The sequence below is a fragment of the Nelumbo nucifera genome, chromosome 2 (assembly GCF_055504915.1).
Source record: "Nelumbo nucifera cultivar China Antique chromosome 2, China Antique-T2T, whole genome shotgun sequence".
NCBI lineage: Eukaryota > Viridiplantae > Streptophyta > Magnoliopsida > Proteales > Nelumbonaceae > Nelumbo > Nelumbo nucifera.
The window spans coordinates 17,028,758-17,056,123 of NC_142650.1; the positions used below are offsets into that span (position 1 = coordinate 17,028,758).

The 27,366-nt window shown below is 38.5% G+C and overlaps 2 protein-coding genes and 2 non-coding genes across 8 annotated transcripts; all 4 read left to right on the plus strand.

Moving 5' to 3' along the window:
• Window positions 1–3,424: 3,424 nt before the first annotated feature.
• SBPASE (sedoheptulose-bisphosphatase) lies at window positions 3,425–5,856 on the plus strand. The gene is made up of 8 exons (XM_010258369.3): window positions 3,425–3,642; window positions 3,739–3,861; window positions 4,033–4,218; window positions 4,363–4,444; window positions 4,549–4,770; window positions 4,893–4,993; window positions 5,093–5,164; window positions 5,314–5,856. The coding sequence occupies exons 1-8, from the start codon at window positions 3,529–3,531 to the stop codon at window positions 5,593–5,595; spliced, it is 1,182 nt and encodes a 393-aa protein (XP_010256671.1). The 5' UTR covers window positions 3,425–3,528; the 3' UTR covers window positions 5,596–5,856.
• A 3,998-nt stretch (window positions 5,857–9,854) lies between these two features.
• On the plus strand, window positions 9,855–9,928 carry TRNAN-GUU (transfer RNA asparagine (anticodon GUU)). Its single transcript has one exon. It is a non-coding gene; the product is annotated as a tRNA-Asn (tRNA).
• Window positions 9,929–16,281: 6,353 nt separating this feature from the next.
• LOC104597003 (protein OCTOPUS-like) lies at window positions 16,282–21,045 on the plus strand. 5 transcript variants are annotated; one of them, XR_016082817.1, is made up of 4 exons: window positions 16,283–18,557; window positions 20,053–20,132; window positions 20,260–20,377; window positions 20,489–21,045. XR_016082817.1 is itself a non-coding variant. In XM_088898834.1 (2 exons), the coding sequence occupies exon 1, from the start codon at window positions 16,607–16,609 to the stop codon at window positions 18,548–18,550; it is 1,944 nt and encodes a 647-aa protein (XP_088754960.1). In that variant the 5' UTR covers window positions 16,282–16,606; the 3' UTR covers window positions 18,551–18,557; window positions 19,294–20,028. The 5 variants fall into 5 exon arrangements, 2 of the variants coding, with proteins under 2 accessions (XP_088754960.1, XP_010256670.1); XR_016082816.1 differs by having other exon boundaries at window positions 20,260–21,045; XR_735130.3 differs by having other exon boundaries at window positions 16,284–18,557; window positions 20,053–20,377.
• A 1,330-nt stretch (window positions 21,046–22,375) lies between these two features.
• Window positions 22,376–22,447, plus strand: TRNAT-UGU (transfer RNA threonine (anticodon UGU)). Its single transcript has one exon. It is a non-coding gene; the product is annotated as a tRNA-Thr (tRNA).
• Window positions 22,448–27,366: the final 4,919 nt, after the last annotated feature.

Genomic DNA, 27,366 nt, shown 5'->3' on the forward strand with positions numbered 1-27,366 from the left:
ATTGGGTGTTTGGTAATCTTTTTTTTTTAATAAGCACTTCAATAAGCATTTGTGACTATTTTTCCATTCATTTTCTTTCAAAATTTTAAAATATATCCTTTGAAAGCATTTTTATAAAAGCACTTTTATAAAAGTACTTATGAAAGCATTTTTATAAAAACACTTTCGTAAAAGTGTTTTCATAAAAGTGTTTTTACAAAAGCATTTTCATAAAAGCACTTTTGTAAAAATACTTTCACAAAAGTACTCTTCTAAAAGTGCTCTCATAAAAGTACTTTTCTAAAAGTGCTTTCATAAAAGTATTTTTTATAAAATTCAACTAGGGATAATTTTATAAGTGGTATTTTAAAATTCAACTAGGGATAATTTTGAAAGAAAAAAATTGAATAAATGCTTATTGTACAAGCACTTAAAAAACTAGAAATTTGGGCTGCACTTATTTTAGGTTTTACTTTACCTAAGAAAATATCATAACATTAATTAACCCTTCTTTGTTTTGGGTAAAGAAGAAAGGAGCTACACAAGATGGGGTAGCCATTCCCCCAAAATCAAAAGAAAAAATAAGATTTAAATCTCTACATGCAAGAAACTAAGATAAATCCATAAAGGTACCAAGGTGTCATAAATTTGCAATCCAATCCGTTGCTTGACTTATCTCTTTGCAAATGTGCTTATAACTTATCTTCAATTTGTCTTCTTTTGTAATCTTGTGGTAGTCTTTGATCAACGTAATGGTACTCCGAGGGATCTCACACTTCCTATTATAAGCTTTTAACTATCAATTTGGAATATCCTTCAATAAGGATGTTACAATCTCTCCACTCTCTAACCATAACATGAGCTTCTCTAGGCAAGGTTCAAAATATCAATACGCCCGATATGCCAGAGTGTATCGGGTGATATCGATACTGTTTTTCATAGTTTTTATTTTTTATTTTTTTCGAAACTGGTTCAGGGGGCTGGTTTAATTAAGGCTCATCCATCCCCTGAATCGGTCAGAATCCCGATACACCCACTATAGAGACATATCAAAGAAGTCTTGAAACGATACGTATCGGCCTGTATGATACACCCACTGTAGGGCTGAAACATGTCGATACTTTAAACCTTGTCTCTAAGTGCCAACGCTTGTGTTACATTGATAGATGCTTTTCCTATGGCATGAGCAATTTCTTGAGCAATCTTGCCCTCCACAATTTTAGGCTTTTAGCAATACAACCAATTTAAGTATTTCCATTATCCTTTGTTGATGCACCAAAATTTATTTTGATAAAATGGTGTTTACGGGGAGACCAAGCAACCCAAATTTAACTCCTAGGTTTGTTCACTTGGATTGTTTTGAGTTGACTCCAATAACTCTTTGAATTGGATCTAGTTTCTTTCTCGTTAACCCTTTGAAGGCACATACCTTGTAATCTCTATTTATTTTTTATTTTTGAAAAAGAGGAAATTACTTAAACCTCACTTGTGTTTTTGACAAATACTTAAACCTCCCTAGTATTATGACGTTTATAAAGACCTCATTTCATGTTTCAAATAATATGCAAATACACCCTTTTCATTAATTGTGTTGACAAAAAAAAGACCAATGAAATGCTTTAAAGTTTTGAAAATCCCATATTTACCCATGAAAAACTTTATTGGGATGAAGAGAGAACAACGGTGTTTACCATATACATTCATAACGAAGGGAGTGATGAGGGCGGATTTGGCCCTCCAATAACATTGTGACACGTGGCATTCCAGAATAACTGGGTGACACTTGAAACCACTTAGGCAACAATTTACCTTAGCCAAGATGATGGCGACCTGGCACAGGCGTCGACCTGGTGCCAAACTGGCGACCTGGCACTGTCGCCGACTTGGTGGCCTCGACCACAATTCAGATCGGCAAGAAGCACTTCGTCCAAGCCCGACTTGCAGTACCTTGTCACTGGTTGAAGTGACATCGACGCAAGGAGCGACCTCCCTCGAGGGCGTGCTGGCCTGACTGAGGTCCAGGTGGCGACCTGCGAGACGTGCTCGTCGACAAATTCGACATGCATATCTCAATACTCACACGATCCTTGGAAGTTGGCCCACGTACCGAACGTTTCGGAGGGTGGTCAACGTGCATTGCGGTTGCCTCTGGGAATCTCGGACCACTTAGACGACCTCTCGGAAATCTCAGATGCGGTGCGTGAAGTCCACACCAAACAATGCCTATATAAAGACACCAACCTCAATGGCTTAGGGGGAGCAAGTAAGCATATTCTAGCTCTCATACTTTATGATTTTTAGCTCGCAGTCTACTATGAGAGTACTGACTTAAGCATCGGAGCGACCTCGTCGGGTTAGCCACCCCGGGTCCTCTGACATTGATTCCTTGTAGGTCTCTAAAGAACTACAAAGCTCAACAATCAATCCAGCTCGACCCTTTGGTCAGCTCGGCACCTAATATGCAGCTCGACCCTCTGGTCAGCTCGGCACCTAATATGCAGCTTGGCCCTCTGGTCAGCTCGGCACCTAATGTGCAGCTCGGCCCTCCAGTCAGCTCGGCACCTAACCTGCCCCTAGCTTGGCTTGGTCAGCTCGACACCTAGTCCACTCCTAACTCGGCATCCAGGTCCTCACCCAACAAAATTCTCCACTTCGGCCTCTGAGTCATCGACCACTTGGAAGCAGACCGAATGATGATGTACTTAGCATGAAAAATTGATTCATTAGGAAGGTTTAAGTAAAATTTTCTTTTGGAAAATTAATATTCTAAATCATTGTTTTTTCATCTACTATAATGTGTAGCAAAAGATGGAATCTAGATTTATATTTAGGGAAATTTAGAAGAAGAAGTAGAAGATTCTGTTTAACCATCTTTGCCACTTATGCCCATGGGGAAGGCCTGGTCTTCAAATGAATTTTTATGTCAATGGGTAAACACAAAACCCGAACTTAAGTGCCCGTTTGGTAAAAGATTTAAAAGTCGGAAACAGGCTTAAAAGAGACGCAGAATTAAATTTCCGGTGAAACTATCTCATATAGTTTTTCAAAATGGCTCAATCAATGCAGCTCAATCAACACAATTTGCTTGGGTGTCCCACAAAGTGTGCCCCACAGCACATACCAACCGTGGATTGAGAATATCTCCCAAGATCCAGAGTCCACAGGAAGTAGGAGAGATGTTCCCAATGCACGCTGAGATGTGCATGTGCGGCGTCAATGTGAACTCTAATCAACGCCTCCCAGTCAGTCCCACACGGGCTCTAACGCACGCCGTTAAGTCGTTAAGCAAAAAACTAGATAGATGAAACAGTGGGGGCCCACTCCACATCTGGGAAAAGGGTCAAGACTCAAAGAGGCAAGAGCCACATATATTTGAACGATGGAAAATAGCCTTACCCGCTTCCTCTCTATCTATTCAGCATGCCACGTGGCAGAAGCCCAATTCACGGCTTATCTTGCCTATCCTACGCCCCATTCTTCTGTTGGGAAGTGAGAAATAGCCTCTGAAGAAAGCAAAGTTCTTGCAGAGTTTGATCAAACCGTGCAACCATGGAGACCAGCATCACATGCTACACGCGAGGGACGTTTCTGTCCAACGTCTCCTCTCAACGCTCAACTGTGCTGCCATCTCTACCTTCCATTTCTCGATCCTTCAACTTACGAGTAAGAGTTCAGATTACTTTCATACCATGTTCGAACTCTTTTGGCTGCATTTTCTTTTGTTGGTTTATTTAATCGTTTGCACTTCTCAAACTATAGAGCCTGAAATCAAGCTCCCTGTTTGGCGAATCATTGCGCACGGTGTCGAAATCATCGCTCAAGGTTTCCAAGACAAAGAGCTCTTCTTCACTCATCACTAGATGTGAGATCGGTGATAGCCTGGTAATTGCTGAATGAATTCATAGATTTTTTTTTTCCCTTTTTTTTTGCTGTGAGCATGCAGAGGATCAGGTTCAAGCCTCTATATGAATTATTTTGCTGCAAATAATTAGTGGAAAACAGAAAGAAAGTTAAAGAAGAGTGATTTTGATTATAAGATGGTGTGAATTGCAGGAGGAGTTCCTAACAAAAGCAACACCAGATAAGGGATTGATCAGGTTAATGGTGTGCATGGGGGAAGCACTGAGGACCATCGCCTTCAAAGTGAGGACGGCCTCTTGTGGAGGGACAGCCTGTGTGAATTCTTTTGGAGATGAACAGCTTGCGGTTGACTTGCTTGCCAACAATCTTCTGTTCGAGGTTGGACATGCCAAACTATCTAGATCCAAAATTTAGTGTTTCTGGTTGTAGTGTTCTCAATTGTTCACCTCTTAATTAGAAGAAGGTTGTTCATTGGAAATATCATCTATGACTGAGCTTAAGTTCTCTGGTTTTGATGCTTAGGCCTTGAACTATTCACACTTCTGCAAATATGCTTGTTCTGAGGAAGTTCCTGAGCTGCAAGACATGGGAGGCCCAGTTGAAGGTCTGCAATTTGTTCTGAAAATATATATTCCAACTAGCCCAGAAAGACTGATGATCTTTGGAATATATACAATCTTCTTATAATGGCTATTGGAATGTCAACAGGTGGGTTCAGTGTTGCCTTTGATCCTCTTGATGGCTCCAGCATCGTTGACACAAATTTCACAGTGGGTACCATCTTTGGTGTCTGGCCTGGGGATAAGTTAACTGGTGTAACAGGAAGAGATCAAGTTGCAGCTGCCATGGGTATCTATGGTCCTCGTACTACTTATATTCTAGCTCTCAAAGACATCCCTGGAACCCATGAATTTCTTCTTCTGGATGAAGGTTGGAATCACTTGCTTGAAACTGGATAATCGATTTTTGGTCAAGACTGAAAAAAAAACCATTCCTTTTATTTATTTTCTAACTGTTTTATACAAACAATTTCTCCTTGGCACATTGTTTAGGCAAGTGGCAACATGTTAAAGATACTACACAAATTGGAGAAGGAAAGATATTCTCTCCTGGAAATTTAAGAGCAACATCTGATAACCCTGCCTATGATAAGGTCTTCACAGATCATTTCTTTTGCTAAATTATTCCAATATACAAGCAGCCTTTTTTTTTTATTTTGACTTATCTGATCTTATTTCTTTTCTCCTAACAGCTAATCAACTACTATGTAGGAGAGAAATACACATTGCGGTACACTGGAGGAATGGTGCCGGATGTCAACCAGGTATTACAGATAGTTCCTCAATTGAGTCCTTGTTGTTGCATCTTAAAGCTATGACTCATTTTTCTACTAGCCCAAGAAACTCTGCCCAATACTTTCTGGGTTGTTGCATCTTGTGAAACACTAATGGATTGATTGCTTGTTTGCTGCAGATCATTGTAAAAGAAAAGGGTATCTTCACAAATGTGTCATCTCCATCTGCCAAGGCCAAATTGAGGTTGTTGTTTGAGGTTGCTCCTCTTGGTTTCTTGATTGAGAAAGCAGGGGGATACAGTAGTGATGGCACCCAATCTGTCTTAGACAAGGTGATCAACAATCTGGATGAAAGAACCCAAGTTGCCTATGGGTCCAAGAATGAGATTATCCGGTTCGAAGAAACTCTATATGGAACCTCAAGGCTCAAGGCTGGTCAACCAGTTGGAGCAGCTGTTTAAGACTTAAGTTCTCTTGTTTCAAATGTTTTCTTGACCAAATATCATGCTTATAAGCGTTTTCCATTCGAGTAGGAGATACAAAATTGAATATGTGGAGATGGGTGGATCAGTTAGGAAGAAAGGTCACCATTTTCTGAAGTGTCTTCTGAAATGCAACTTTTTTTTATACTTTGATGCATCATCTATTTTTCTCCTATTTAAGTTTTTTGACAAATATCTGTAAGTCATTCAAAGATTATCAATCTATCTTCGTTTAATGCTTATCAGGCTACTAAAGAATGCTAAGATTTTAACCTAAATGTCTACCAAAACTAGAAAAAGAAAAAAAAATTCATGGTGTTTGATTTTGTGGCCATTTATTTGAAAAACGGTCTTAGCTCATTACGTATAGGCATTTATTGCAAAATGTCATTTGGTAAGGCTTTATAAATAAAACTTTTCTTGGTTTGTGTGAGAGCTGTCCGTTGGGGGAAATAACATTTTTAATGTTTCCAAATACCCAACTGTTTATTTACTGTTTAACTGTCAACTTTTTTGTTTTTCAAGATAATCCACGGTACTAAACAGCGCCTTTGTTAATTATCTAAATGCAACATGCATGAAGGTCTTTCTTTTAGCAGCGCAAATTTTGTTATCTTCTGCACAGGGATCGCATATTTATTTTTAGAGTTGACACACTTGAATTTCTCATGGTCCCTATGCAATATTGAAGCTTCTCAGTTGAACTAACCAATCAAACAACTATAACAAAGTGCCAATTTTTTCTTGTATAATGATATTGTGGTTTTTTCTCCTGGTAAAAAAGCAGAACAACTGAAGAATAAAAGACAACAATATGTTGGATTTCATCTTAACACCAGATTAGGTACTCTACATTTCAGGCCAGGAGAGTGGCTAGTTCATTGGAGTTCAACCTTAGGCTTAGTTTGGGAATTGAGAGTGCTTAAAAATAAGTGTTTATCGAATAAACACTTACTTTGGGCTGAGACCGTACCAATAGACATTTTTTTTTTTTTCGTTTGAAAAATAAGCATGAAATAAGTGCTTATTCTGCGAATAAGCTTATTTGAGAAGCCCGGATTTTGGGCTTATTTTTAAGTACTTATTCAATAAGGGCTTATTTCCTTTCTGGCCTATCTTGGCCTGCCGCATTATTTTGAAAATATCTATATTATCCCTGTTTAAAATAAGTGCTTTTTCACCAAATGCACATAAGCATTCTCAAACTTAGCCTTTAGTCCATGAACATGTAAAACCTTGGTTGAGAATGATGACTACTATTGAGTTATTCTGCTGGTCTATTTTGCCAAAAACTGAGAAAGTATTGCTTTATTGCATTCTTTTCCTTTGCATTCCCATGAATTTGTAGTAATGCAAATAAAATTGCACTGCAACAAACGTAGCTTTAGACTCGGTTTAAAGGAGTACAAATACAAATATGTACAGTGCAAATACATATAAAATAATACAAAATACAAGATTTTGCATTCTACAAATTTGTATTTGTACTCCTTCCAAACTGAGCCTTAATTTTGTCTCAATGGCATTCCAATGTTGGTGCAAAATTTGCATCCTCTTACCTCATCTTGCTTCTTACCTTACTCCCAAGCAATAACATTCCTACTTAAGGGTGAGCATTATTCGGTTAAAATCAAAAAACTGAACCGAAAATTTTAATTTTGATTTTCAGATTTGAAAAATTGAATTAACTAAAAACCAAAATTTGATCCTATTATTTTGGTATTTGCCTTAATTTGGTTCCAACCGAATAAACTGAATGCTCACTTCTACTCCTCCCTCCATTCTCTTTCATATAAAGTGGGGACCACTTCATTTTACTTCTCACCAACAAGTAAGACAAAGTCAAATATGATAACTGATATGAAGAAAAAGTAAACCAGAATTTATACTTGGCCCATTTGTAATCCCATGCGTTTACATCAGTGCAAATGAAACTGGTGCTGCAAACAAACTGAGCCTAAATGTCAATCATACCAACGATTAGGCATAATCACCCAGGCAAATCCAGTTTTATTTTGAAAACAATATAACTTTCAATGAACAATTTTAGCTTGGACACTTTGGTGTTTGATTTGGTCTTGTTTTAAAACTTTGAGACCGATGAATTACATATTCCTTGGTAAGAGGAACTTTATCATGTTGACGAGAGCTTAAAAATTTCAGTAACAAAGCCTTAGCTGAGCTACTTTGAAGAATCCATTAAACAAAGCATCAACGGAAGACCATGTAAATGGAAAAGAATCAGTTTGGGATCTCTGGGTTTTTCTTCACCAAACATTATATTGCTTATATTGGGCTTTCTCTTTCTCAGTGGGCCTCATCTTATGAAGCCAAAAGCAGCAATATGGAAAGTTTCGTATGTGAGCACTTGGGAGGGCTTTTCTTTAGTGGATTCTCACATTACAAATAGGGGTATCGATTGGACTGGATTTGGTCTGGTCCAATCCGATCCAGTCCAATGTGAATTTATTATAAATGAACCAGGTCCAATCCAATCCAATGAATAATTTGGATCATTTTGGACCGGTCCAACTCAGTGTTCGGACCATACAATTTGTTCAAATTCATTTTAATTTATATTGGTTTCAACTTAAATCCGGTCTATTGACACCTATATTCTTATCTTATATCAATGGACAAGATATTGGCTTAATCCAACCAAATTCAATATAAATTTATTATGGCGGACCAGGTCCAGTCTAATCTAATAAATATTTTGGATCAGATTGGTCCAATCCACTGTCTTTTTGGTCCATCCAATCTGTCCAAATTGATTTTGAACTGGACCCCGTCCAGTCCAAAACTGGTCCATTGACACCCTTAATTACAAGGTAAGCCCCCACGTGGAAAGACAGGAAATTGTGTTTGGTGAAAACTCCTAAAAGCCAAAAAGCGATGCCATTGAGCGGAGAAATCGACTTTCTGGTGAAGCTAATTTAGAATTCCTCCCAAATGGGATCCTAGGCCCTATCTGGGAGGGTTCAACTCGAGCATTGGTTGAGTTGCTTTAGCTAAGTTGCTTTGAAGAACCACTAAAGAAGCATCAACGAGAGTAAATTAGTAAAGTGACCGAACAATAGTCAGTTTGGGCTATGTATTTTTCACCCAATATGGTTTATAGGCTTTCATAGTAAGGCCCACCTCGCAAAGCCAAAAGTAGCAATGTGAAAGCCCTCCCAAACAGGCATTTAATATTTAATTGAATTAAAACAAATAAGTGAGAAGAAAAAGATACACTGCTCTCTTCCAACTAGACCTGGCAATTGGGTTGGGTGGGTTGTGTTGTCAAATGCTAGACCCTAATTCTAAATGTTTGGGTTAGGGTTGACCCATGGGTCAATTCGGGTTATCTCAAAAAAATAATTGAAATTTAAAAAATAAAGAAAAATTACATAAAAAATATTAAAATTAAAAGAATTAACCTTAAAACTCCAAATATAAAATAAAAAACTTGAACATTTAACAATTTAAAGAGTAATCAATAAAAATTAAAGACTAAATAAAAAAAAATTAAAGAATGAAAACTTCTAACAATGCATAAATAATCCCCAATACTTGACAATCGAGTCAACAGGTTGACCCATGACCCAACCCAACCCAGTTTTTTTTTCGGGTCGGGTTGGGTCGGTCATTTTCACATTTGGGTAGCTGAATATGAGACCCTAGCCCTGCTTTTCAGCTTAGGTTGGATCGGGTTCGCGGGTTGATCAACTTTTTGCCAGGTCTACTTCCAACTCCTAGGACCTAGACCAAACTTGAGGAAGAATGGTTTAAATGAAGTTAACCCCAAATCCTAAGAAAGCTTATTAAATTTAACTCCAACTCAAATTGTTCTTCTCAATGATTCTCTTAGAGAGAGAGAGAGAGAGAGAGAGGAACCTATATCTTATGCCATCCCTGCACCATTCCATTCTCTCGAGAAAGGTTCAGAGAAAACTAGGGAAAATACATTATTTTGCTTCATGACTTGCAAATGTTGGGCCTGAATGGACTGATATCGATCTGGGCCTAGGCGAATTCAACAAAACTTCTCTCAAACCCAACAAATATGCAATGTGGGCGTGATCAAAATTTTCCAAATATCTAATGTTCTTTGGAACAAAATTAGCACAGCCATGAACCGGCATTTTCTCGAGGAAACAACGTTGGCTTCAATTCTTTAACAAATCAATGGAGAATTCTACTGAAAATTTTCGGTGAATTTGATAAAGATAATAAATCTCAATTAAAACAGCGAAGCTGGAATAGCTCAGTTGGTTAGAGCGTGTGGCTGTTAACCACAAGGTCGGAGGTTCAAGCCCTCCTTCTAGCGGTGTTTTCTCATTCTTTTTATATTCAAAAAAAAAAAAACAACTCAATTGAGATGTTTAGCAGATCTTAAACATAACAAAATTCTATAAATTTGTTGGGAATGTTGGCCTTATCTTCCAAAATAATTCCAAACCTGGCCACTTTTGCAACCAAAAAATTAGAGATAACCTTTTTCAAAATGGTCAACATTTTTGAATTTTAAGCATTTTTTCTTTCAAATTAACATGTTAAGACAACTTGCTAGCACGTTCTCAAAAGAATAAAGAACTCCGCAAGAGTATACCATTTGAGAGATATAGAGAGAGAGAGGTTGTAAAGGGATGGTCATAGGATCAATTTCCATAGGGTTGTACTCGATTCTTAGAGAATTTTCAAAAGAAAAAAATGGATCTTTCTTGTGTGAAAACTCTCTCTCTCTCTCTCCTCTTTCTTGTACTTCCTTTTCAAGCATAACTCATTTAGTCTCCTCACTTTACCATTAAAAAGAAAAGAAAAGGAGAAAAGCAAGACTACTCCCTTGCTTTTCCACTCTCATACCTTTGAACCCCATGTAGTGATGATTTTCATGCAATCTAATCTAAACTTTATTTTAATTATATTTCACTCTTCATATTATATACTCTATATACTCCTTTTTTGTACATTTCAAGGCATACCCCTAAGCAATTTGTCCCCCCCAACACATTAAATACTCACCCAAAGATCTCATTGGAATATATTTGTAAATCCCTAAGAAGCTGTTATTTAGGAATTATCCTCTTGTATGCTTCTATGCCTTTGTCTCCCTTTAGTAACATGCCAAACTCTACATTCCCCCTTGGGATTCCTTCACATTAAATATATATTACATGCAATGCAGCTTTTGTTATAAAATTACTTGTTAGTGTTCTACCCCAAGATGTGTGTGAAAATTATGAACACCTTATTGGTCCCTAAAAATTCTAAGCTCTTTCTTTGTTCTTTGTAAATGGGTTGTCATTCCATCTAGGGTTTTGAAATGGGAGAAAAAAGAAAAAAAAAATACAATTGTTTTGTGTGTGTGGGGTGAAGGCCTTCATTGGATTGTTGGCAAAAGAAGGTCCATCATCAGCAAACAAGAGGCATAAAGATCACATGGTATGGCTATTTCCTTTTTCCATCCATTTATCCTTGTAATCATGAAGGTGGTCCTTTTCTTTCTTTCCTTTCAAATTCTGTAATAATAGTAAGAATTCATCTACATGTAAATTCTCTTCTCGAACATACAGCCTAGCATTATAATAACTTGTAATTATACCCAACTATGGGAGGGGAAGCACTTCTTTTACTGTAATTATAGATTACAATGATCTAATGCACCGTTCTTCGATGTATTCGCCTGCCTCGATCGGACTCTAGGATCCAACATTGGTCCTAGATGCACCATCAAGAAACATAGTCATGATACTATTCTTTTGAAAGAACATACCTAAAAGGAGTATATGATTTAAAAAAGAATAGCTGCCTGTACATGGCACATTGTAGAATGGGAAGAGAACTTCAATGTTCAAACTAATGGAGATCCCTAAGAAGAGGTTTATTGGATGGTTTGGCCTGATTTTCTATCTGGGTTGTCTCTAGCTTATGGGCTAATGAGCTAAGCACCCTCATCTAATGAATCCAACAGAAGAGGTTCTGTGGATTCCTTAGCCCAGTTTTCTATCTGGGTTGTCCCTTGGTTCATCACCATGGGATTGATTTGCACATTTTCTCAACCCACCCTCTAACCCTGTGGTTTTTTGTATTCTTCGACATATATAATGCTTTGTGATTCTCTCTCTCTCTCTCTCCCCGATGGTTTGGGCTGGATGAATTTGGGCCAATTGTGAGTAACTGAGATTTTCTTTTGTTTTTTTTTTTCACAGTGGTAAACCAAGTCTGAGTTGATAGTTCTTGAATTCTTTAGCTTTCTTGCCGTCTTTTACCCAAAATTAGAACTTTCTTGGGAATTCCTTTTCCCTCTAGGTTGTCTTTGTTTTTTCCCTCATCAATAGTAAAACTTATATAGTTTTCATTAGAGATAAACGTGATATAAAGAATATAAATTGCATTTATTATATGGATAATAAAGGCAAGTGCTGAATAAAGAAGAATATAATATTATTTGGTTTTTTAATTGAGAATATGACAAAAAATAAAGATAAAGAAAAGAAAGGAAAGCTCACTCCCATGGCATAAAGCTTGCAAAAAGAAACTAAATACTCTGAGCATCGAATCTTCACAAAACATTATAAAAATAACCTTAAAAACGCCAAGAGCCTATAGTTCTCGAACCCTAGCCTTTAAATGCATGCTTCAACAGTATGATCTCTCCTCTCTCTGTGTGTATGGCTGTATCTCATCCTCAGACCAATAACCCTTAAAAAATTGAGAGACTGAGCATTTGGAGGAGATCCTGAGAACAGCTTTGGGATTGGGGTCCACACATGGGGCAAACAGTCTTACATATTAACTAGTGAATGAGGGTACAGTTTTGGTACTGTCAGCAGTCAGCTTATTATATTACTACTCCTCCATTGCTGTCCAAGTGGGCAGTTGGCCCACTTTCTAAATCCACTCCAACCGTCCAATTGATGGGCCTATGTGCTTGGGGTGGGCCCATCTTGATTGTGGAGATGTTATAACGGCGACGGTAACGGCTGGCAAGGGTAGATGCTTACTGCTTTTAGGGCCTTTTCTCCGGGGCCGTGCTTCAGAGAATAAACAGAGACCCTTCAGGGCTGATGGGCTCAGGCTCAGCCCGCAGTTTCTGACCCTGAGAAGGCGCTGAGGGGAGAGAAGCCTTGCGTAAGGGGAAACTGAAAATAAGCCTAAAAAGAATTTAAACCTCTTTATGGTATAGAGACAACCACCACCCCCTATTATTCTACCAAAGTAAGTATGTTTTCTTGTGGTGGAACCCACAAACATAATTGGCCCCGACCAAGATTGGACCAATTTTTCTGAGTCCCTTGCAATTAAATTCGGTGCTTTTATTGGATCAATGAATATACATGATACATGAGAGAGAGAGAGAGAGAGAGAGTCAAACCCATTTGGAAAGGAGATTTGGGGGAAAAAACGGCTAAGATATCTAGTGGAGAGAGGAGGAATTTGGAGATGGGGAAGAGGGGGCCATGAGAGAATATATGTCTGCTTTCTTTTATATATATATATATATATAAATATCCTCCTGTCACTCTTATATCCACTTTGGATTTATGACCATTTGTTTTCTCTTTCAGGTTTCAAAACAAAACCCTAGAAAGACAAACCCTAGAGACTAGATAGATCGACAAAAGACAAATCCTAAATATTTTTACATTTTCTTGTTCTAATTTTCCTTTTAAAAAATCATTATCTAAAGAACTACAAAGGGGTAGGTAAGGTGGAGGACAGAACTTCACTTTACGCCCCCCAAACACCACCCATGCACTAATGACTAATCCAATTCCACCCCCCCTGGCCCCCGTCCCCACTAAACGGCACGGCCTCCACAGGAATGGCGTGACCCCTCTTTCTCTCTCTACACACAACACAAGTCCACGTATATGATAATACCCATGTGAGCTTAGGGTTCCAACCATGGCAATAAATATAAACTTTCTCTCTCTCTCTCAGAGACTTTTAATGGATCCTCATCTCATGTCCTCTCCCAAACTAGCCGGCGCCCGGCGGTCCGCCTCGTGACTCTGCCGCGGGTTTCAACCCCTTCTATTAAATTCACCAACCACGTTTAATCTTTATGGGCTTACATTTATTTTTCCTTCATTCCCTTTCCTCTGCCCTATGTTTTGTTATTCCACATGTATATTCCTTAAATCCAAACCACCTGATCCAAGAACCCCCGGCCCCACTCAATCATATGCCCATAAATATACACCATCCGATTAATGACCTAAACGACATTTATGATTCATCTCAGCTGTTACGTGCAACCTCCTGGAGACCCCTTAACTATTAACTCTTATGTTGTGCCGTGCTCACCTCCCCACATTCACGTTTGACTTAATTTTTGAAGTCCGTGCTTGGCCCATAACCGGCCCAAATTCGTTCCCACTATAACCCTACAGTGCTCCGTAAGGACTGACCGTGTCCGAGGGAGGACCCCACGTGCGGCTAGCATTTCTTCGAGGGAACGGACGTGAGAGTTGAGCTTCAGGTGCTACCATCAAATCGTAGGTTCCTTCATTGGTTGGAGTGATTGAACCGTCCGTTCTTCCAGACTGGGTGGGGTATGAAAATCATGCCAATCCAATGATCATATACTAATGATCTATAATCTCTCATTGGCCACGACCGTATCAACTATTCACCAATCGGATTTGGGAAGAAGAGTATGAAGCACTGCCCACTTGTTCGCACTTCGCACTACACGAGGGGGGGATACGTGGTCCCTCCTTGGTTGTTGGATTACATCTGATCTACGCCGTGGCCCACTTCAATTTAATGCTTTAAATGTTATTTATGGTATGCTTCTCGCTTTATGGTTGCCGTTATGACGCCGCATTAACGGCCATTACACGTAAAATGTGGGCACAAAGATTTATTAGAAATGAAAATTACGAAAATGAGATAAAAAAAAAAGGAAAAAAGAAAAATGATGGTAAAGCAAGTTAACGGCTAACTTGTACAGAAGGATGTTGGTGTTTTGGTAATTACGAAAATTTTATTACCAGTCCTTGTCTATCGTACTTTTCCCCTTGATGAGCCCCACGTTGTCTGTTCTCGGGGACCTGAAATGCCAATCTCGAGGATCAATCAACGGTCCAGATTCGTGATGACGTATTCCTCGAGTCCTCGGGGGAAGATGATAAGAACAGCTCATGGAATCAAACACTCATTTGTTGTGGTACATTGAGATCGATAGTCTTCAGCTGCATCCCAACAAAACCCAAATATAAATGATATAGGAATCAATGAATCAGGAATCATTCACGTACGCACGAGCCATGAGTCCCGGGCAAAGTGGGACCTACGTGCGCCTTTCATCAATGCAACGATCGGCTCCCGCCTTGTTGGTATATCCACCGTTGAACCTGGTGGGCCACTCTAATCGAATTGTGATGTGTGAAGATAAGATCACGTGTTTTCTCTACCGTTTCACATGGAAGCGAAACCGACATCACAGTTATAGTAGAAGCGGCATCTCTCACCATCAACTTTTTCTTTCGAAGGCGCTGATCCAGATGCGTGGGTACACAACCAGTTGATGGCGAGTGATGCTGCAACAGTCATAATATTACTGCACCACACCATAATTCATCTTCCCTCCCCCAAGAGAGAGAGAGAGAGAATAAAAAGAAAAGAAAGAACGTACGAGAACCACAGGAGAGTTGTCTACCAAGTACAGAGAATCTCCAGCATTAGGGCCTGCAACAGACTACTGATCTCGACCGTCCATCTAAATATAATATTGGTGATCATTAACGGGCATTGGCATCAGCGGTTGTGCACCAGATAACCGAAACACTGAGTCTTTGTGTACAGTGATGCATATAATCAAGATCAGTAATTCTGTTAGGGGAGTCAGGGTAAAACGGGGGGGAGGGTGGATGACGTGTAATACGTACATGCATCATGCAACGTAATGCGTAGGTCGACACGAGCGCACTCATTTCGTAATTATAGTACAGAAATTTCCACCCTGGAAAATAATAAACATATGTAATTTTCATTCAACGGAGGAGAGAGAGAGAGAGAGAGAGAGAGAGGGAGGGAGGGAGGGAGGGAAGGAGGGAGGAAAAAGGGGTCCCGTAACGGCTCCCCAGGCGACATACTAGATGGGACGTTTTCGGCCAACCACGTTTTCGTTCTCTCTTTTTCTATATTTTTATGTTATTTCCTTCTGTCTCCCTGGTCCCTGCCCGCCCTCTCTCTCCCAAGTCTGGCGATGTCGGACTCTGATTGGTGGTAATTCGGTAATTTGCATTGGTTCCGAGTTTCCGTCTAATCCCGCGTTTTAGTTTGGAAAAAACGCGTGGTTTTGACTTTTAACGGTTGTTTTACTTACGTTGTTAGAAATTAGATTTCCGGCTACCGTCTCATCGATGAATCCTAACCGTTCATCATTATTTTATTTTTATTTTTTGTTTAATTTATTTCATAAAAATCTAAGCGACTAAGGGGGATAATAAGCCGAGCTGAAGCTCATGAGGGATGAATCACGGTCACGGTCAGCTGTTAAAATTGAAGCAGGGAGAAAAAAAAAAGAGAAAACGGAAAAAGAAAAAAGAAAAGAAAAGAAAAAGAAGGGGAAAAAAAGCAAAGTGAGTGAGAGTAGTGGGACTGGGGCGTGATTGCTCATCGCTTTAGCTTTTTCACTTTACAGGAATCTTTGAAAATCGGACGCGAGCGAGATGAGTAAAAAAGAAAAGAAGAATTAGGAAAGAGAGAGAAACAAAAAGGAGAGAAGTAGACAGGATAGAGAGATAACACGAACAAAGAAAGAAATTCCAACACAAGAGACCGAGTTGAAGAGGGTTTTTCAGGGGTTTTGTTTTTGCTTTTTTTTCACTCACTCTCTCTGTCTCTCTCTCTAAGGTTTCGTTGTTGGTGAGTTGTGAACAAAGGTCGAAGAAACAGAAAATACATCTCTTCTCTGTGAACTCAGTTCACCTGAGTTTGGTTGTAACATGAACAGAGCTACCAGTTGTAGGGTGGGCATTGTACACATTCTGTTATGAATCTCGAACTCCCCCAACCCCACCGTCTCTCCACCTGCGACCGTCACCCCGACCAACCAGTCACCGGATTCTGCCCCTCATGTTTATGCGAACGTCTCGCTGGGTTGGATCCAGCGACCCGCCGTAAGAACAACGCCTCTTCCTCCTCCTCCTCCACTGCCGCATCCGCCTTTAAAGCCATCTTCAACCGCTCCGGCGGTGGCGGGGACGCTAGCACCACCAATACCAACTACAACAATAGCAGCAATCGGAACAAAGCCTCTTCTTCCTTCTTCCCCGAACTCCGCCGGAGCAAGTCCTTCTCCGGCCCCAAAGGCGAGGGCTTCTCCGGCGTGTTCGAGCCGCAGAGGAAGTCTTGCGACGTTCGCGTGCGGAACACTCTCTGGTCTCTGTTTAGCCTCGATGACGAACGAAAGGCTGAGAGCAAAGAGGTCTGGGGTGACATTGAGGTAGAAAGCAGGAACCTAGGGTTTTCCGGGGTTGCAGGTCCGGTGTTCGAGTCGAAGGAAGAGGAGGAAAATGAGGAAGAAATTAGGGTTTCTCAGGATGCCGCCGCTCCTACTAATGTGAATGGCGTCGTTGTTGAAGAGAGAGCAGAAGAAATCGAAGAGGAGGAGGACGACGAGGAGGAAGAGGTGGAGGAAGACGAAGTGAAGACGATGAAGGATCACATAGATCTGGATTCGCAGACTAAGAAGCCTCCGGGAAGGGATTTGAAAGAGATTGCAGGCAGTTTCTGGTTGGCCGCCTCGGTTTTTAGCAAGAAATTGCAGAAATGGAGGAGAAAGCAGAAGATGAAGAAGCGTGGTGGTGCTGACGGTGCCTCCACTACAATGCGGGCCGAAAAGCCGTCCCGTAGACATTTCAGGGAGACGCAGTCGGAGATCGCAGATTACGGATGTGGACGGAGGTCTTGTGATACTGATCCCAGGTTCTCTCTTGATGCTGGCCGGATGTCATTTGATGACCCGCGCTACTCTTGGGACGAGCCCAGGGCTTCCTGGGATGGTTATCTAATTGGGAGGACATTTCCACGCCTTCCTCCGATGCTTTCGGTTGTTGAAGATGTTCCCGCCCCGGTTAGACGATTTGACAATCAGATCCCTGTCGAAGAGCCCATGAATTCCATCAATGAGGATGGGACAATCCCCGGAGGATCAGCCCAGACTAGGGAATATTATTCCGACTCTTCCTCATCGCAGAAGCGAAGGAAGAGTCTTGATCGGTCTAGCTCTATCAGGAGGATGGCGGCAGCTGTTGTGGCAGAGATGGATGAGACAAAGTCCATTTCGAATGCCAAGGTGTCTCCTGCCACTATTGATTTCGTCCATGGGGCAAAGTTGCTGGTCACAGATAAAGATTTGAAGGATTCTAACTCAAATTCTCTCAGGGATGATTGCTCTGAAAGCTTTGAATCAGCTTTCCGAGATGCCCCCTCTGTTGTTGGCGGTGGTGACAGGAAAGGCTCCAAGAAGTCACGCCGATGGAAGGCGTGGAACATTTGGGGTTTGATTCACAGGCGCAATGGCACTAAAGACGAGGATGAAGAGAGATATTGCAGGGCAAACGTAGTTGAGCGTTCTCTCTCCGAGTCTTGGCCAGAGTTGCGGAGAGATGCCAATGGAGAAGCAAGAGCGGCTTTCAACCGGAAAGTCTTCCGTAGTAACAGCAGCGTCAGCTCAAGAAATTCCTTTAACATGGGGGGATCCTTTAGCAGTAGTACAAGGAGGAGTATTGCTGACACCAACGGCAATAGTAAGAAGAAACGAGAAGAGTTTGTCTTGGAGCGCAACCGGAGTGCAAGGTATAGCCCCAACAACCTTGATAATGGCCTCTTACGGTTCTACTTGACACCGTTGAGGGGCAGCAGGAGGAGTGGGTCTGGAAAGAGCAGAAAAAACACACATTCTATTGCGAGGAGCGTACTGCGATTGTACTGAATGGAAGGTGCACCAGTTGTTCTTTGATCAAGTGTTGATTTACTAATTTTATTGTGTAAACACATATCTATATATTTCTTGTTGTTAGATAAAAGCACATCCTACTGTTGCCCTTCCTGTGCTTAGCATGCTTTTTCAATCTCAGAAATAATAATAAGAATTTTCAAATTATTTCATCTGGGCAGCCAAGAAACAACTTGTCTAACAGATGGGAATGTTGAGATGGATGAGTGACAAAAACTAGTAAAAACATGGTTAGGAATAGGCATATTGGTAGGAATCTAATTAAGAGTAGCTTTATAGGTGATTGAATGAGAAAAAATAGACTGAGATGGTTTGGTCATATGCAAGTTGATCCGGAAGATCTAGGGACAGGCTGAATAGGTCATGGGTCAGGGTAATCAGAAATGATAAGAGGGCCCATAATCTCACAATGGATATGGAACTGAGCAGAGTTGAATGCAGGAACAGAATGAACCCGTAGTTGGGAACAAGGAGTGTTTTGAGTTGAGTTGAGTATATAGAATATTTCATCTCTATCCTTGCTGGTGTTTAGCAGGTGAAAACAACTGTTTCTTCCCCCACCCTCCTGAATATGTAGTTTAATGAATCTAGGGAATGTAGAATTTCAAGAGTGCATAGTGTTGGTTTCAATCATTTTATAGTATCGAATTTTTTGGCTCTTCAAGATCGTGTCTTGTGTAGTTGTGTGAAATGCTGAAGCTTGAAATGCTTGATTTCAGGTTAGGATATTGCGGTTTAAGATATTGAAACCATTTGACAATGGGGCATGGAGGACTTGTAGTTATCTGCTGAATGAGAAGAGTGTCATTATAGAGTAACTTTTTATCCAGATTAAGGAAGTAGTTTCTATCACCATTTAGTAAACTTCGGATGCTAACTTGATGAGAACCCAGGCCTTGGTTACCTTGATCCAAAAATGGTATCTTCCAAGATTGGCCAGTATTAGTTTTTCAAATCTTTACTGATTTCTCATTGCTCTGGCAAGCCTAGCTGGGTTTGCCAAGTTTTGTGTGGTTTTTCCATTTTCCTTCCAAGTCTCTATTGATAAGGTTTTCTTTTTTACTCCCTTTATTTTCTTCTTCCATGGTAAATGGCAACACGTGGCCTGACATAGACCAAAACGTCTGGAAAAAATGATATGACTCATCTTAGGGAGATTGGTTGATTGATCTGAATTACCGTAAGAAGGTTGCAGTGTTGGATGCCATGTGGTCTATTTATATCATATGCCAGATGGTACACTTAAACTTCTCTATAGGTGGGATAATTTGGGTATCTTAAATTGCAAATTTGAATTCAAACTTGGGAAATATTGAGATGACCTTCTTATGAAATTTTATGCAACCTCCCCTACTCGCTATTTATTTATCCTTCATCTGTATTGCAATCCCACTCTTGTAAGTGATCGTGTATTTTCTTATTTACAGCCTTATTGTTTAGTTGGATATTAGATATCATGAGTTTTTTTCCCATTACAGGTTCAAACATCTGACGGTTCGTTTCCCCTCACCACTAGCAATCTGCGGAGTTCACCCAAGTGTAGTTTCATTTGATGAAGGTATTGCAATGTGGGGCTGTTATTGTCGGCAATATAATGTTCTTTTAATGATCTTCAAAATGGTTCCTTGGCTGGGAGCCATTCGAAAACTTCATGCTGTAATATGGATTGTGGAGCATTGTTGCAGTGATCAAGAGGGTCTACCCCTCTAAGACAACATACAAATGCTGTTGGTGTTAGCTGAGGACTAGTGCCAACTACCCATCATCAGGCATAGGCATTTGGGGTGGAAACGGAGACACCAAGTCAGTGAACAGCTAGCTAACTCTCTAATTGTTGTGTTTGGAATCTGGTTATGTTTTTTTTTTTTTTTTGTATATGAAGAGATGCAAGTAATACTGCCTTACTCGTTACAGAGCCGTGAGAAGTTTCTGATCTGGTAGGCATTTCTCAACGGCAAGATACCTAATCCCTAATTATGTTATTCTTATCCTCCATAAAAACCTTTTTACCCTTCCGGCTGGACAGAGATGGTGGTGTCTCACTTTTAGTGAAGCTTCAGCCGAATGCAAGTGAGGATAACCAGGAAGGTTAGCAATACAATCAAGTAACCGAATCCGAAGATAGACGACAATGGATGGTGTCTCACAGGTTGTCCTTGTTTCAGACTAGACATGTATGACCGATGGCTATAATCAATGCCCGGTCCGTGACTTTGGTCTTCTGGCTCTCAAGGCTTTTTCGCGGTTTACGAAGTTGTGGTGCAGTGCAGTAGCTTCATCTTCTGCATAGACAATGGTATATTCCATGGCTAGAGAAGATAATTCATGAATGAGTAAAGTGATTGGGTATTTTTCTGCTAATATTGATATTGATATAATATTTATTTATTTTTGGTGGGCCTGGCATTGGGATGTCCTTTGTAAGCAGGACATGATTTTCAAGGGATAAATTTGTTGGTATGTTGAGAGAATCAGAGTGTTTTGGGTTTGATCTTTTTCTTTGACAAGGTGCATTCTGTTCTTTACATAGGCTTTGGAGCCTGCTGCAGCTATGGTGTCTCCTGCCTTGTCGGGCACTGATGTGGAAATCTCTGAATGCCCATCTGATGGGGCACGCTGCATCAGACAACCGTACTGCCTGCTGCAAATTTGCCCCCAACCCCTACTGTTTATCTTCCTTTCTCTTAAATCCTGTTGATTGCTTTTAGTAAATTCGTTTAGACAAAAATATTACTCGATGGTGAATGACAACGATGGCTTTGGCTCTTTGTTTTTCCTAACAAAAGAGAAACAGTCATTTCATCGCATGGTAGAACGATAGAAGGTGGTGTGATCTCTATTCTCTAAGCTGCCAACACCAAGAGTGGCGTCGTGAGCTTTGTAGCTTGCGACAATTCTTCATAAAAAATACTCAGCCATCACTCTCCCATGTCCATGTATTCTCGCGCTGTGTTGTTTGGGAAAAGAATAGCTAAAGTAAAAAACCAAAGGGCAGCAAATATCTGAGACTGGGCAGCTGAGTTGACAGTCTGAAATGAGGCATAGCATGTGTATTTTCCTTGTCACCCTGTTTCTAGGACAAGCCTTGTATTATCCCATGGTAAAATTCGGTGGCTGAGACCTGTGGATGTGGTCCAATCGCGCCAGTTGCCGCATGGATTGCCACGTGGCAAATTTGGAACCGTTGACCGGAAGGATCAATCTCCAAATACCCCCTCCTGAAAATTAAATCCAATCTTCAGTAAGACCACACTCATGTTATTGACATGTCACTGAACGATTCCTAATCTGTCCGGTGAAATTCCGTAAAAATAGACTGATCAAAATTTGGATACTGTGCCAACTCTCAATTGGGGCATATTCGGTTTAAGCAATTCTGATATGCCAAGTATCCATTTCTTTGTGACACTCGTGGGTGTTGTCTGGTCATGATTTTTAGTAACGTTATGAAAATCAAGAAATCGAATGTATAAGCAGGTTTGATTCATAAATTATAAAGGAGAATTGTATGGGCTCTTGGAATAACTTTATTGTATTTGGTTTCAATGCAAATAAATTTGCATTGGTGCAAAATCATGGCAGTGCATATGATTTGAGTGTAAATTCTGATCTATTTTTGTTTTAAATTTTAGTTTATTTTGTTTGGTTGCAGTATAAAAAGCAGAATAAAGTAAAATTCAAAACAAAAATTTGCGTTTTTTATATTTACACTTACATGCATTTGTATTAGTGTAAATAAACGTCAAACACAGCTTAAAGATTTGTAATAAATATATTTAACTTCAATTGTTTACAACAAATGCCCTTATAGCTCAGTGGTAGAGCGTCAGTCTTGTAAACTGAAGGTCCGTAGTTCGATCCTGCGTGGGGGCATTCGCTTTTCGTTTTAAAACTTACGGTCCTTCGCTACGAACTCAAATGCTCAGGGGAGCAGGGCCCCACGGGAACGGGTGGGTCATATTGCCATTTCTACTAAAATAATAATATAATAGTAATAATAAAATAGTAAAATCAACAGTAATAGGAGCACTTTATTTAAGTCCTTCATACTCGGACCACTCGACTAATGTAGTTAAATCAACAGTAGCATTGAGTCCCCACCATTTTTGAGTCTCTCTCTCTCCCCTTATCCATTCATTTTCAATACAACCATGACTTTAAAATTAGATACAGACATGCTTTGGAAAGGCATGGATACATACAAAAAATATGAAACCCTTGAATACTATAATGTATTAGCAAAACACATTCAAATTTCATAAATACATTAAGAACAATAAATTTAAGGTCAACTAGCCATAGTATGTATGTATGTATATATGTATTAATGGTGTACATGCATGAAAGAATATATTACAATTAATATAGCGGGATGAATAGATATCATACAATGCGTTAATCAAGAGTCCAAGATAAAACATATGGACCAATTATATTTTCTAATTATTATATTAAGTATTTTCTATTTTATTATTTTTACTTTTTAAAATTAACAAAAAAGTTAACCAAATATTAAATTCTCAAATATAAATTATATTGTCGTTTAATAATTTATAAAAATATATAATCTTAACTTAAAATATATCAAATCTGTTAAAATTTCTAAGATATATCATATATAAATTCATAATTTTTAACTACTAAATAATTATTTAAATATTAAAATTTTTATTCTATATTTTTTTTGAAATAAAAATAATTTTTTGTATAAATTTAAATTAATGGACTTGATAGATTCAATTTAATATTATATTCTTGAATATTTTTATATTTTTTATATTTTTTTTTGTAAATAATAAATATATTGTTATTTAATGTTAATTAATAATTCTAAAATATAAAAAAAATTGTAAGATATATATCATGGGAAAATGTATGCATTTTAAGTACTAAGATAATTTGTATAAATTTCCTGAGATTAAAACCATCTTTTGATGTAAATATGTGGATTTGATAAATTATTTATTTCATTTGTTTATAAAATGTTAATTTTAAATATTATTTCTTTTAATTTTTAGTTGAAATTATTAAACATAAATATGTATTATTTGTTTGAATTAAATATGGACACAAAAAATAATAAAAATTATTTTATTTCATTAAATGCCATAAGACATGAAATGGCTTATCGGTTTGAAGTGTTAAGAGCTTCAATGTTACATTAGGTGATTTGGGTTCAATAGGTCATGTCTGATTTGAGACCATCTGTACCAGTCCCATCCCAAATTATTTATATATTAACAAATCAAGTGTTTTTAGTCAAAATAATCTTATATATTATTTATCAAATTAAATTATCCTTTTACATATAAAATAGAATAAAGATTACAGGAAAAAAAACTAAGAAACCTTTATAGCAGTTCAGGTCTAAATAGACAAGAGCCAGAACCAATCCAATTATTAACCATAACCGAATCACATCAATTCGGATCTGTTGGACAGAACCCATCCATTGACAGTCCTATCTCATTTGGACATATTTGGGATGTCCCAAGGACAAAATATGCTCAAAAATATTGAATGGATGGAAAACTAACTCCTCACAAAACCATCAATTCCATCTTACTTCACGGCGACCCAATTCTTGCCTAACTTCTAGTGTTAAGTAACTTATCAAGAATGAACACGCCAATATTCTATACACATGGTGTGGGTCTATGAATACAAAACACCGGAATGTTCGCTCTTGATAATCACTCTTTGCCTATTCTCTTCCTTACTATAGATTCAGCTAAATCATTGACAAGGTTCAAAAGACTGGATTGGTATTGTAAAGTATATCAATAAGACAACTTTAAGATGTATATTAAAATAAACTTTGGATATATATAAAATGAGGTTCGTTTGATTTGTAATCAGAATTGGAATGGTCCATTCTCATAATCTATTTAGTTTATACAGGAATGAGAATGAGAATTAGAATCAGCAGAAATGAGATTTCATTCCTAAGAAAGGGATAGAAAATGGTCATTCCCTCAAATGGGGGAATGTCATTCCAATAAGAATGGGAATGAGATTCTGATTCTGCCCAACCAAACTGTTGGAGTCAGAAGAGCGTATTCCAATTCTGATTCCAGACCAATATTCCTGCAAACCAAACAGGGCCTAAGATATACTGATGCCTGCAAAACTAATGGTAATAGGAACAGAAATCAGGATATATTTGGGAATGGAGACCAAGAGATATTTTCATATAACCTCCTCCCTCAACTTGATTTAATAATCCATAAAATGGAAGGGGTGCATTTTTAAGTCGCATGTGTGCAAAATAAGCTTATTCAGGGTGTGTTAAAATTTCTACTATATCTCATTTGTTTTTTTGCTGATGATGTTTTTTTTTTTTATTGCTTTAGTTAACCTTTTGGATTTGACTAATCAATTCTAAAATGTTTTTTAAGTCAGATGATTAATCTTAATAAATCTGTATGTGGCAAAAGTAATTTTCATGAAGCCTGTTCTTAAAGCTGTACCTAATCATGATATATCTTTTTAGGCAGCATTTGGCATTCTTTATTTTAAGGAATTATCTCTTTTTAGCTGTTAAAAATTCAGTGTTCAGCATTTTAACTACAAAAAAGAGATAAATCCTTAAAATAATGCCAAATGAAGCCTTATTCGATTTACTTAAAAAAATCATGAGACAGATGGACTTCAAAGAAAATTTTAGTGGTCTAATGGATATGATTTCTCTTGAGGATTTAAATGGATGTCTTGGGATGTTACTGTATAGTGGAGTGGGTCTGAGAAGCGCTGCGGATATTGACAAAGCCCTAATTCTTAAATGTGCTTGGAGATTTGTTAGCTCTTCTGATGAACTTCGGATTAAACTGCTTAGAGCTATGTATCTTACCAATAACAGTGGTTTCCCAACCATATTCGGCAAAAAGATTCTTTGTTTTGGAGATCTTCTGCTCAGAATTTAATGGAGTTAAAAATCTTTTGGGCTTTTTGGTTTCTAGAAACTCTGTTTTTACTGTTTGGAATCTGGCAATCTGCCATGGATTTGGAATAGAAACTGTTTTAACTCTCTCATGGGACTTCTCCTAGAACTCAAATGGCTATGACAGTGAACAACTTGATTTCGGAAGTAAATGATTGTTGGGAACTTGGGATAGAGATAAGCTTGAGACTCTTTTCTGTAGTTTTATAGTGGATGAGATTATGAATATTCATATTTTTAATGATGATTCAGACAATAAAGTCATTTGAGCTAAATCCAAGATTGGAAATTTTCTCTCCAAAGATTTATTGTTCTAATTCTTGGGCACTGAGGGGTTTACCATTGGACAGCTCTATCCTTTCAATTATTGCAAAGGTTAAAGAAATAGGAGGTTCGAGAATGATATAAGGGCCTGTTTTGGTTCACAGGAAGGGTTTGGAATCGGAATCAGAATGGATCATTCCAATTCCAATTATTTGGTTGGGTAGAATTGGAATCTCATTTCCATTCTTGCTGGAATGGCATTCTCCCATTTAAGAAAATGTTCATTCCCTACACTTCCTTTGGGAATGAAATCTCATTCTAACTTATTCCAATTCTTATCTGAACCAAACAGATTATGCGAATAAACTATTCCAATTCGGATTCTAATTTCAACTCCGACCGTAAACCAAATGGATCCTAAGTTTTTCTTTTGGAAAGTTTTTTGTGGTTTGGCAGGAATCACAGAAGTTTTGATGGCTAGGGGCTTTATTGTCTTCCACAAACTGTGTTTTCTGTAGTGATCATAATGAAATCTCATACATGTCTTTTATCAATGTGTTTATGTTAGAAGTGTGTGGTTCTCATCTCCTTGGGGCTTAAGAACTCTTTTTGACTCTTTAAGTAACTTGTCTCAAGTGATTTTGCATTACTATAATGACTTTAAACAGTTGTGTATGGAGGAGTTTCTGAATTGGCTGGCTGTCTCACTTTATTATATTTGGGTTGTGTGTAATTATATTGTTTTTGAGGGAAAATGTAAATCGGTATACTGGATCATTCGTAGAACAAACTGGATTATTTCTACTTACAGAAAAAATTAGTTCAAAGCTGAATGATTCAATAGGTTATATTTCTGTCTTCAAAGCCAAAGTAGCAGTTCTAGAAAGAGGCAGAGTAGTTTATTTGTAATCAAGTGTGATGGTGATGGTGCTGTGCTGCAAAACATAAAAATAAAAGGAGCCTATGGTTTTATCTGTTTCTCTAATTCAGGTCAATTCCTCCTTCATGCTGCATGTGGTGTATTTTAGTCCCCCTAAGAAGCAGTGGAGGATGAACTTCATGCTTTAGCTTTGATCAGACAGATTTTCCTTCAAACAAGTGGCATTCTATTTTTTTCAATAAAGAGCATCCAACAAGGATTGCTCTCAAGAAGTGATGGTGTTCTATTTTCTCAAGAAAGAACATCTAATAAAAGTTTATCCATTCTCAAATTGAAATTTTATTCTTCAAACACGTCTCAATGGTGTAAGCCCCATTTTTTTTTTAAGAAATAGGTTGTTAATTATAAATTAAACCTGATTTAACTTTTTAAAAATAAAGAACTCATATTAAATATACCATTAGATCTTAAAAAAATGATTATAGGTATTCTCTAGTTAACGAATTTTGTCAATTCCCGGGTTTTAGGAAACTCGGACCCAGAAATGGGACCTGACAATGGTTTGAACAATTTGATCGTCCAGATCAACTCAACCACCAGACTCCACCTTATCCATCCAAAAAAAAAGTACACTATTTTTCAAGCCAAATGGCAGATCTTCATTAAATAATGCTGAAAATACCAAGGTTCAAAGTATCGATACCTATC